General features: G+C 42.2%; 1 protein-coding gene across 8 annotated transcripts in view; it reads right to left on the reverse strand.

Annotated features, from left to right (window-relative positions):
- tnksa (tankyrase, TRF1-interacting ankyrin-related ADP-ribose polymerase a) overlaps positions 1-12,099 on the reverse strand; it is a 102,474-nt gene that overhangs the window by 54,457 nt on the left and 35,918 nt on the right. For 6 of the 8 annotated variants that reach the window (XM_074618833.1, XM_074618835.1, XM_074618832.1 and 3 more), the window contains 2 exons: positions 7,127-7,163; positions 1,977-2,052 (listed from right to left, as the gene is read on the reverse strand). In XM_074618833.1, the coding sequence (XP_074474934.1) occupies positions 1,977-2,052; positions 7,127-7,163 (113 nt within the window). Of the gene's footprint in view, positions 1-1,976; positions 2,053-7,126; positions 7,164-7,404; positions 7,655-12,099 lie in introns of those variants that run through there. The other 2 variants (XM_074618837.1, XM_074618838.1) reach the window with 2 other exon arrangements.

Here is a 12,099-nt window from a genome sequence, read left to right on the forward strand (position 1 = left end):
TTGACTCAAAGCGATTGAGACCATAAACTCATGTTTACAAGGTTTACTGAGGTAATAAATCAAGTGAGAAGTAGGCTCATTTTCTCATAGACTTCTATACAATCAGACTTATTTTTGCAACCAGAGGAGTCGCCCCCTGCTGGCTATTAGAAATAATGCAAGTTTGAGGCACTACCAGGTTGCCACCTGGTCTGCGGCCACTACACCCCCACATCGCCTCACAGCCCAGTGCTGCTCTTGGAGGCATCGGGCTCAACGTGAGCCTGGGTGAGCAGTTGCTTATCTTCATTATGTGTGTTAAGAGGTTCAGGTTCACCCCAAACATCAATAAGCTCTTGGACAAGATAATTCACTAACGCTGATAAAACGTGTCTTTGTGTAAACTCGCTTGGCAAAGCAAAGGCCTCAGCACAGGGGATAGTGCTTTCCTGTACTTGCGAAATAAAAGACTCAATTCTCTGTGCTGGAATGCTTTTACTACGAAGCAGCTGCAGCTCCTCTCACTCTTCAAAACTAATTCATCTGAAGAAACTGTGTGAACCACAGTAATTGCCAAAACACAAATACAAATTTACTAAATAACAACATCTGTATCTTTTATGTGTTCCTCAATCAACTGAAAATGCGAACAAGCAACACTTGAAATGTATGATTTGCTGTCATAATTTTTTGGGGTATCAAGGACAGTAAGAGAGATGTCCCTGAGTCTGACAAGGGTTTAGCGTGTTGCTATGCACTGCTATTGTTCAGCATGAGTGCAAATTTATTCACTGAAGGGTTTGTGTCTCCATCTATTCATTGCAGTATCCAAGAAAGACTGCTAATGCCTGCTGTAGAGCGCTCAGACTATTTGATACAACCGAGCCCCGCAGCTGCTAAAACAGCCCGGTCGAACGAAAAGGCGTATGAATGACACAATGATGCGCAAGGCAAAACTGGCAATAAGAACACTGTTCTTGCTTTTGGCGTGTCATTTGTACGCCATGTAGTCTGTACTGACAGCAATGTAATAAATCACATGCTCAGAGCTACTGACGTAGAATAAAAAAAAGAGAAAGGCCGCTAATGGCGGGCGGATGGGTCCAACAAACACAGGACTTCCAACCAGGAGATCGGAGTTCGAGACCAGTGGTTTGTAAATTACGTTAGTCACACGCTTTTTAGTGACATTTGTGACGTACTTTCCGGACTGATGTTATGTTGTTTCCGTACGTATTGTATTTGGTTTACATACTTATTTTAAACGGGAATAACGTCCATTTTAAAAATAATTATATTATTCTGGAGGCGATATAACATGATGGAAAAAACACTGCAACTTGCTCATGATCTTGCATAAACTATACTGGAAAACGAAAGAAGTCAGAAAGGTATGACACAGTTTTCCTGTCTTATGTGTTTAAGACTTATTGTTAACACAAGATAGATTCAGAAAGTGACAACATGTTTATTTACATTGCAAATGTTGTTGAAATTCCATACTCCATTCAAATCGCCACCGACAGGCGTTTACTGTTTACCGTGAAGACGCTGCCACCTTGAGGTTTCCCGGCGTGCCCTCGCAATATGCGCGTACATGAGCAAGTTACAGTATTTTTCCGAAAAATATCAGTGTTTTAAAAATGTCTGTTGTTCCCCATTTAAGGCAAACCATGATGTTTTTTCCTAAAACTTAGTGGGTTTGTTCCCTAAACGTAAGTGAGTGGTTTTGTTGCCCTCTCCTGGTGCTGCACCTTCATACGCGCGTGTAATATTCACGTCTCGATGAGGCAAAAGCGACGCGCTATCGGGTCTATTACACTCTTTGGCGTGATACCGCGTTGGCCGATAACAGCATTTGTTTCACTTTCCTGGTCTAATTAAACCTTTAAACAACAGTCGGTTTTGTCACCGTGATGATTTTCCCGAGGTGCAGTCGTACAGTGATAAGCTTGCCGCTGTGTACATGTTTTTGTGTGCGAGTGCGTTGCTCTTACCTTGCGGCCGTCGCTTGCGTGGCAGTTGACGTTGAGCGGCGTGAGCAAGGCCATTAGCTTCTCCTCGTTTCCACTCCTGCAACACACACAAACATACACACACACGCATTAGATATAAAACATCCAACACCATAGAGGATTAGCACTGTTCCACAGCAGGAGAGTGTGGGGGGAGAAAATGAGGGAGAATGAGATAACAAAAAAAAAAGAAGAATTTCATCTGCAGAAACAAACTGACATAAAGGAATGCTTGGGGGATGGATCGAAGGGTGTGTGTGTGTGTGTGTGTGTGTTTTCTTGTAACTGCAACAAGCTAAAAAAAAAAACTGTTAGAGAGCATTTAACCTAGCTGCAGTGGAGCTAAGATTGTGTTTATGTTGTTGATCTGTGTTTCCTGCTTCCTAGGCTCACTGCCCTGGCATCGGGTGACCACCAGGAAAGTGTTGCCAAGGCAGCGGCCAGTCCGACCATCATCCCCGTGACAGCCGTAAAGGAAGAAGCTGTCACATGGAAAGAAAAGGATTATTCTCCTATGCTCCCCTCCTCTCCCTCTCTCCTTTTACTTTTGTTTTTTTGCTTGGGCCTCTCCTTCCTTCTCTTTGTTTCTATATCTTTCACTCTCTCACCAAAAGAGACATTCACATCCTCCCCGCATCTCTCCTCTCACTCTTCCTGTTTTCCCTCCAACTGCCATTATCTGCTGCTCGCATACCCTTTTAACCTCTCGCTCGCTTCTCACCTTTACCCTCCCTTGGTCTCCCGCCTCAGTTTCTTCTTCTCCACCTTTACCTCCACTGCTCAGCATCTTCCTTTTTAGTTCTCTCATTCTCCCCCCTCCCCCTTTTTGCTCAACTAGCTGCCTCCTGCTGCTGCTACACAAGGGAGCCTTCATTTCCATGCAAACAACATCTTGAGGATTTAACGGGAGGCGAAGGACATGGTGATGTAAGTGTGTGTGCTTGTCTGTTTAATAAATGTGTGGACAGCACAATTTATCATCTAGTCAATTAATCATATGAAAGCCAGAACCCCAAAAAATGAAGGCATGGGTCAGCATTTCGGGAAATAAGTTTGCTTTCTTGACGAGAATTTGATGCCACTCTCATGTCTGTCCAATAAATAGGAAGCACCACCCAGCAGCGAAGTGCTACCTTTGGACAGAGCCAGGCTTGCTGTTTTGCCCTGTTTCCAGTCTTTATGTTAAACTAAGCTAAACATCTGCATGCTCCAGCTTCACATTTAACGGACAGATGTGACAGTGGTATCAATCTTTTCATCCAACGCTCGGAAAGAAATAAAGCACATAAGCTTATTTCCCAAAATCTCAAACTGTTCCTTTACAGAGAACCTATTATGTTTTTGTGCTTTTCCCCTTCCCTTTAGTGTGTTATATAATTTTCTGTGCATGTAAAAGGTCTGCAAAGTTACAAAGGCCAAAGTCCACGCCAAAGGGAGTTACTGATCCCCTACAGAAACACTGCTTCTGAACTGCCTGAAACGCCTTGTTTGAAGTCCTGCCTTTTCTTCCGTAACGTGGTGATGTCACCAAGTAACACATTTGCATAATACCCGTCTAGCGGCTAGTTTGGCACGCCCTCAAACAAAGCTAGTTAGAGCGGAGCTGGAGCGGAGTCTGAAGAGTTTGGTTCGGTTGACCAATCACAACAGAGTGGGCCAGCTGACCAATCAGAGCAGACTGGATTTTTCAGGAGGGCGGGGCCAGGAGCTCAAACAGAGCGTTTCAGACATGGAGTGAAAAGAGGTGCTGCAGCACAGCCGATATTAGAAAAGTAAAGTGTTTTTTGAGCATCAAAGCATGTAAACATGTTCCATTAGAACCCCAAACTACAAGTATGCACCAGAAAATAAGCATAGTAGATCCTCTTAAAGTTGTTCAAATGCACCAGCTCCAGGATAAGTGTCTTTGTAATATCATCATGCTCACAAATCCCAGGGTGAACAGTCGTATATCTTGATTCTGTCTGACGCATTTCAAAGGTGCAATCAGTATCATCTTCTTGTTGTGCATGTCTGTGAATGTGTGATCTCACACGAATTATCTACAGTGGCTCACAAGGGACAGTGCTCACAACCATGACTGAATATTCATTATTTCTAGCATGTGAAGAGGGATGCAGTCAAAAGGGACTGGATTTTCACTGCTTCTTACACTTCCATCTTCTCTCAAAGCCTGCCAAATCACTTAAGCTTTATAAGAAGTGGACGTAGTCACTGTGATGTTGGTTTATGGATTGGTTTTATGGACTCTGGTTTTGCAGCCTCGAGTTCGGCTTTTTGGCCATCGCCATCTTGTTTTTTTCAACCAGGTGACACCAGAGGGTTGAGCTAAGTACAACCAAACATCCAACAAGACATTTCTAGGCAACCGAAATGTTGCAATTAACTTTTTAATGAACCGAAAACACACAGTGAAAAGGTTAAAATTGTAAGACGAAAATACGGAACACACCCAGACCGGACAACGTCGTGGTAGCGAACTGTCAATCGCAAGGTAGCCACGCCCTAAAGCATACCCTGCTTTATGGTCTATTTGACTCTAACTGGGACCATCATTTACTAAATGAACATCATGCTGTATTGAAGAAGACTTGAAACTAGCGATTGAGACCATAAACTCATGTTTACAATGTTTACTGAGGTAATAAATCAAGTGAGAAGTAGGCTCATTTTCTCATAGACTTCTATACAATCAGACTTATTTTTGCAACCAGAGGAGTCGCCCCCTGCTGGCTATTAGAAAGAATGCGGGGTTTAAGGCACTTCAGCATTTTGTTGTTCTGTGAATGAATTTGATCTCCCACAAATGATCTACGGTGGCCCACAAAGAATAGAGCTCACAAGCATGCCTGAATATTCATCTTTTTTTTCTTCTTTTTTTTTTTTTTACACGTGAAGAGAAATGAGAATGCATTTCCAGGCGTGACTGGATCTTCACTGCTTCTTACACTTCCATCTCATCTCAAATCCTGCCAAATCACTTAGGCTGCATGTTAATGGTATGAAGTTACCAAAGATTAACAACAGCCTTCTGGGTACATTTGGATTAGTTAAAACTGCTCTAATCAGCACTAATCAATGTTTTTTATATATATATATATATATTATATTATCAATGGATCAAATGAGTGTAATATTAAAAGGTGTTGCTTATAGTATAAACACACCTACTTTTTACGTCCATAAGTACAATTTTGAGATACTTGTACTTTCGAGTCTTTCCATATTCCGTAGTAGTCTTTTCCTTTTGCTATTTTATACTTTTACTCCACTACATTTCAGAAAATATATTTTATTCAGGGTTTCTGTCAGTAAAGCTGTTATGCGCAGTGGGAAGTATCTTTTGACGGGGACCAGCGGCCCGACATTATCTCTGTTTCCAACCGAGCCACCTCACTGTAACTGTAGTTTAAAAAACATCTACAAAGATTCCCTGATGCTTAGGCCCGGCGGGGGGTTATCTTAGGCCCGGCGAAGCCTTAAGCATTTGAAACAGTTGATACCATTTTTTCCCCCCAATATTTACAGCTAATAGATCACAAGAGGAGACTCAGATCAGCAAAGACTTTGAATCAACCAGACTTGACTTGCTTGCTTGTTGTCAGCTTGTTAGTCAGTTTACAGAAATACTTCTGTAATGCATTCGTTGACGTGAACATTAACGATTATGCTTTTTTTTCAGTCAATGCATCGAGCCGCTGCTGTTACTCTCAGACTATGTGGAACCATTTTACCGGCTCTACTTATGATTCTTCTACACCGCTGTGCAAGGATGCATTCTGGGCCTAGAGTAAAAAAAAGGGAAGACATAAAGCAGAAAAACAACAGGATCCCATAAGCCATGTGTGGGAGTTATTTGACCAAAAAGTAATAAATAAAGAAATAAATCTTCTGAAAAATGACATTGGTGATGAGCCAGTCAGCGGCTCAGCTGTGATAGAGGCACAGTGAGTTCACAGTTCACACTTAAACAGCCTACTGACCCCATAATACACTGGGGTACTGCTATGCTAAGCCAGCTGCTTCCTTGTGTGTGTGCTTCTATGTGTGTGTTTGTGTGCCTGATAGAGAGAGAGAGAAAGAGGGGGGAGAGAGAGAGAGAGGCTGTTGAGGCATTGAGCGCTCAGCCACCCACTCTCTCACACACACACACACACACACACACACAATCCCAAACGAAAGCTATGCCATTTCCACATGCAATAGACGGAAACACACACACTAACACATTGCCCACATGCACTGCCTGCAACCATAACATGCCTCCAAAAAGTGTCCCTGGCCCACATGTTCTCTGGATCCGAAAAAACCTGAGTAGTGTAGGAGCTAGGAGCTAGGAGCTATGTGCGTGTGCGTGTGCGTGTGCGTGTGCGCGTGCGTGTGCGTGTGCGCGTGCGGTGTTGATGGAGGGAAAGGAGGAACAAGTAATAAACAGTTTGACACACAGAAAGGCAGCGGGAAGGAAAATTTAAGGCAGCAGCAAATGATGGAATTCAAACAAAAGGAGAAGAGAAGAGAGGAAAGGAAAGAAAGGGAAAATGAGGAAGGAGAGGAAATGAGAGAAAGCAGAAACAAGACAGGGGGAAAAAAAGGTAGGAAACGAGAGAAAAGAGAAGGAATCGAGAGGAGGAAACAAGGGGGAAAAGATGGGAAATGAAGAACAAGAGAGGAGCTGAGAGGGAAGAGAGGAAGCAAGAAAACAAGAGAGGAAAGAGGAGGATAGGAAACAAGGACCGGAAACAGAAAACATAAGTGGATCAAAGAGGAGAGGAAGGGGAGGTAGTGAAGAAGAGGGAAGAAGGACAAACAAGGATGAAAGAGGAAACAAGGGGGGGAAATGATACAAATACGAAGAGGAAATGAGAGGAAACAGTGAAAGAGGAGGAGAGTAGAGGGGACAAGGAGACGAGTGTTGAAGAGAGAAAGGAAAAGGAGCAGAGAAGAAAAGTAAGCATGGAAACAAGAGATGAGAGGGAGCCAAAGAACTGAGCAGGTGAGCAAGGAAGAGGGAGAAACCAACAGAGGAGAAAAAACATGAAAGGATGTCACAAAGATAATAAGGGAAGGAAAACAGGAGAGAGACAAAAAAAAGCAAAATGAAAACAAAGAGCATGCAGAGTCGGGTAACTCACCTCGCAGCCTCCAGCAGCTCATCCTTCTTGTATTCACCTAGATGGTTACAGAAGATCATAGTGTCAGACAACTGGCCGCCAACACACACCGACCACACGCAGACACACATGATCAGCCACACACACATGTAAAGACACACACAGAGGAAGGATCTATCCATTGGGGGGGGGGGAAGAAGAAGACACCCTCTTCTCTTTCTATCTCTCCTCCTTCCTCCCCCCTCTCCTCCTCCTCCTCCTCCTCCTCTCTTTCTCTGCCATTCTCGCTCAGTGCGCACCCCTCTGGCTCCGGTTGCCTTGGCGATGCGTTGCCGGCAGCGACCACAGCACGTTCATTGTTTGGGCGGCGAGCGGCTGACTGACACGCGCTCTGCCTCTATCCGTCCGTGCGTCCGTCCATGCCTCCCTCCCTTGCCGCGTTTGTCTCCCGTCTCTCGGCCGCCGCTCATAACGCTAACCATCTTCCCTCCATCATCTCTGTCTGTCTCTCTCTTTCTCTCTCTGCTTTTTTTTCCCAGTGGGCTCAGGAGGCGCAGTTACCATAAAAAAAAAAAAAAAAAAAACACAACAGAAATAAACAAACCCCTCCCCCTACCTCCCTCACCCTCTCTCTAGCTCTCTCTCCCCTCTCTTAGCCCTGCCCCCCTGCCGCTCCAGTCACAACACACACCTTCCCATATGTGTCTATACTGCCTGGGAAAACAGAGGAAGGTGGAGGAGACAGGAGCTCCTCTCAGACATGGAACCTGTAACATCGCCGGATTCAACTATCTGTTTAAGTAATGGCTTTTTTGGCATCAAAAAAAAGATTGCAGATTTTTGATTCAAAAATACAATGTTTTATTAATTGTATAATAATTCTGATCAGTCTGTTGTGATTATCCACGAGTAATTTCTTAAATGGGTTTTACATTTAGAACTGAAATATAAAAAAAATGAAATCTGAAAGTGTGTGTCATTACTCCCATGAAGTTGTGGGACTCAAGTGAGGCAGATTATTAAAAAAGATTAGTGAAAATTAGGGCTGTCAATTGATTAAAATATTTAGTCCTGATTAACTGCATGATTGTCCATAATTAATCACGATTAATCCCAAATTGATCACACGTTTTTTCATGTGTTCAAAAGGTGCCTTGAAGGGAGATTTGTCAAGTATTTAATACTCTTATCAACATGGGAGTGGGCAAATATGCTTGTGCAAATGCATGTTTATATTTATTATTGGAAATCAATTATCAACACAAAACAATGACAAATATTGTCCAGAAACACTCACAGGTACTGCATTGAGCATATAAAAATATGCTCAAATCATAACATGGCAAACTGCAGCCCAACAGGCAACAACAGCTGTCAGTGTGTTGACTTGACTATGACTTGGCCGTGCCAGTTTTTCCTCACCAAAATTGATTGTAAGCTACGCGACAAGCTAGTATGACATGGTTGGTGCCAATGGATTCCTTAGGTTTTCTAGTTTCATATGATCTTCACTCTAGCTTTAAAACTGAGCTTGTGTGCGGTACTGTAGGAAAACGAGTACCGTCACATTTTCAGAATTTTGGCATCGACTTTGTACCGAAGTATCCGTTCTCATGACATCCCTAGCAGAAATGAATCCTGACTTTTCGTCATGCACAGGTAAAGCTCCAAAAACACTGGATCCTACACTTCCCATAATGCAATTCAACTTTGGAAAGCTCCCCTCAGTGCCACAGAAGGCATTATAAAACAGTTTTCTCAAGCTGAGTAGTACTCCTCGTGACAAGTAAACTGAACTTCACGTGTAAAACCGCTGGTGTTTCCCTTTAAGTATTAAGCTACAGTTAGGTTAGCTTAGCTTCTAAATAAATAAATTACCATATTGTGTTTTGTCTGTTTAATCTGCACACAAACAGAAATGTAAGAACAAGTTCTGGTTTTACTGAGAGTTACAAGCTGGACCTATTTTTCTCTGGGCCCAGTGATTTGCTCTGAGACTCTTATTGTGAAACAGCTATAGGCCTAGCAGCTATATAGATGAACTTTGTTACCAGTGCTGTTCTCCAATAAAAAAGTGGTCAATTAGAGGGAGGAATAGTAGATAGAAGAATAGAAAAGCTGCCACAGTGAGATGTTGTATGATAAGCTGCAGGCGAGATGCTCTTACTACTGCACGAACCATTGACCCTCCCAACACGTCACCAAGGTAAACACTGTTTTTTACAGATAGCGGCAAGAAAAGGTCCGACCTAGTAAGATTGCCTTTGCAACTCTTACTGAAAAGTGCCTTGAGGGCTTATTTCTACATAAAAACCAATATGTAAAATTGCCAGCACAACGCAGTTCGTCTCTGAAGGGGGCCAGAGAGGAAGAGAGACGTATAAAATTGAAATAGGAAATAAAAAGAAAAATTCAAAGGAAGATGGAGAGGTAAATGTGAAACAGATAAATGGAAAGAGAATGAGGAGGCGTGTGTACACGGCGCTTACGGAGGGGTGGGGTGAGGTGAGGAGGAGCGAAGAAGAAAGGTTACGGAGAAGGGAAAAGGGGGAGGAGGGAGGAACAAAGGATTTGTAGATGAAAGAGAGAAGGGATGATTAGGGATCTGGAAACTGACATGCATGGATTTGACACAGTATAATTGGTGTTAGGGAGGCTAAGGCGGAACAGTCGGAGGAGGAAGAAGAAGAAGGGGGGACGGAGAGGGATAAGAAAATATGAATACAAAGAGAGAAGAGAGAAACGAACAGAGACAGATCAAGACGCTAAATTAGATGCTGTAGTTTTAAACAAATCTATGTACTGAGACAATCATTTTCCACTTCACACCTGACAGTCACGGTTCTTAAAGGGACTGTTTGTAAGAATCAGAAATTGGTTGTAACAGCGACACCTGGGGCCGTTAAGTCAACGAAAGTCAGTGTCCTGTTGCTCGCGCTTGCCCCTTGTGCACGCGCTACCTGAATGTGAGCGAGCATCCGTCAAAACAGTGAGGCGACACACGTCAGCTAAAAGCACAATATCACTCTATATTTCAGCTGCTTGGCAGTAATGTTAGCTGACCAGACGAAGGTCTCTCCATGAATCAATGCTGATCCTAGTGTTGGCTTTTCCGGCTTCAGCCTCCCGACCGCAGCCAGAGGAAACAGGGGAGACAACGGCACCCAGTCGGAGACGATAACGTAACTCGTTGCGGAGCCCCGTCACTTCACAAGACACGGGAAACCTCTGTTGGTCTGGAGGAGCTGCAGCAGTTATTTCTGCACAAACGTCCACTGTACATTTACGAGATATTCTCTGAACAGCTTAGCCACACGCGAGCGCGCATGGGACACCGACCCGGATTGATTTATACGTGTAAGAAGTAACAAACAGTCCCTTTAAAGCTACTGGATTATATCATCATAATCACTATTATCATCACTGTCTTTAAAGGGCCTTTTCAGTCCGCCTCCTAACAGGAAGTTAGCAACAAAAAAGTCACTCCAGACATGAGGACTCAGTTTGGTCTCATTTTCAAAGGTAACATATTTTTTTAAATATTTCATAGTTTCAGAGGCCTCACTGAACACAATTATGTAACTTCACACTAAAATTAAAAAGTCTAATAAATGGCAAATCATTTTCTAAAAACATGCTCTACCAAACGGTTCAGTTGTCTTTTTATGGTAAAGCTAATAAAGCTAATGATGTAATCAAATGTACTATTTTCCACTAAATAAAACAACTTTTGATTATTCATTGTTGTTAATATGGTACTTTTAATGTTATTCCATTTTACATATATATGCAGAAATGATTTAATAAATATAATTTTTTTTATTGTCTAAAAACATGCTTTACCAAACGTTTGAATTGTCCCATACGGGAAAAAAGTTGTGATGCCAAGATAATAAATTTACAATTTTTATGAAATAAAAAAATCTATCAACATTCACTCTCATCATATATTTAATGTTATTCTATTGTATTTTTGATTAAAAAATATTTTTCACCATTTCTGTGGTAAATATCTAGAATAAATACATGGAAATAATACTAGTAGTGGTAATGCTACTAATTCCATGGTAACAAATTGGCATATGTTGGTATATTAACCTATTACTGCATAATAACAGTACATGGTTTGTATGTTTTCTTTCACCATGAAGCCTCATCGCAGAATTTTTTTTCCATTGCTTTTTTCTTAGTGAGGACATTAAAGGGTTAAACATGCCATGACACGTTGAACTTTGTTGGTTTAAAAATCAAGCTTTTAAGCTTTTTGATGACTGTTATAGCTACAGAGTGGGTGAAGTCACCGAGGACATGAAACTCTCTGTGCAAAGGTGGCTTTCTAAACAACAACAACAAAACATTTGCAGAGATTTCCCTCCCACAGTTTTCACCCTTCAAAACGCACACTTCCACTTGAAGTCTAAGAACCTAAAGGGAACGATTTACCTTTTGATTTATGACTAATGACAGGAAGGGAGTGACTCGGTCTCCCGATTCAATCAGAGCGTAACTTAACACCTGAACGAAAACATATTCTATTATCATTATGTTCAGCTGAGTCGGCTGTCGTGCGACGTGTGCAAATGAATTGTAGGCGATACGCAGTTTGCTAGTTCCAATATTATTCATGCTTTGAGAGCTAAAGTGATTGTGACTCAGCGGTTTTAATTTGTTTCCTTCAGACACACAAACACACACACACAGCAAAAAAGTACAAGCAGAGGTTTGCTTAGTGTGGCTGTTAATCTGCTGCCACTTTGCTGGACTACACTTTCCACACCACATCGAAACATAACAGACATAGAAATAGAGGAATAACCAACTAACAAGAGAGACCAGGCAGTCTTTTCTGACATACAGCACAATATTGGGAACTGTGAAAGTAAAACTACATTTAAATCTGACTTAAAGTGGCAGTAGGCAGAATGTTTTTGGCATCATTTAGCAAAAGTTCCATAATAACCTTTCAGCATATTGTAATTCAAGTGTTCTGAGAG

This window comes from Sebastes fasciatus, chromosome 19 (assembly GCF_043250625.1).
Source record: "Sebastes fasciatus isolate fSebFas1 chromosome 19, fSebFas1.pri, whole genome shotgun sequence".
NCBI lineage: Eukaryota > Metazoa > Chordata > Actinopteri > Perciformes > Sebastidae > Sebastes > Sebastes fasciatus.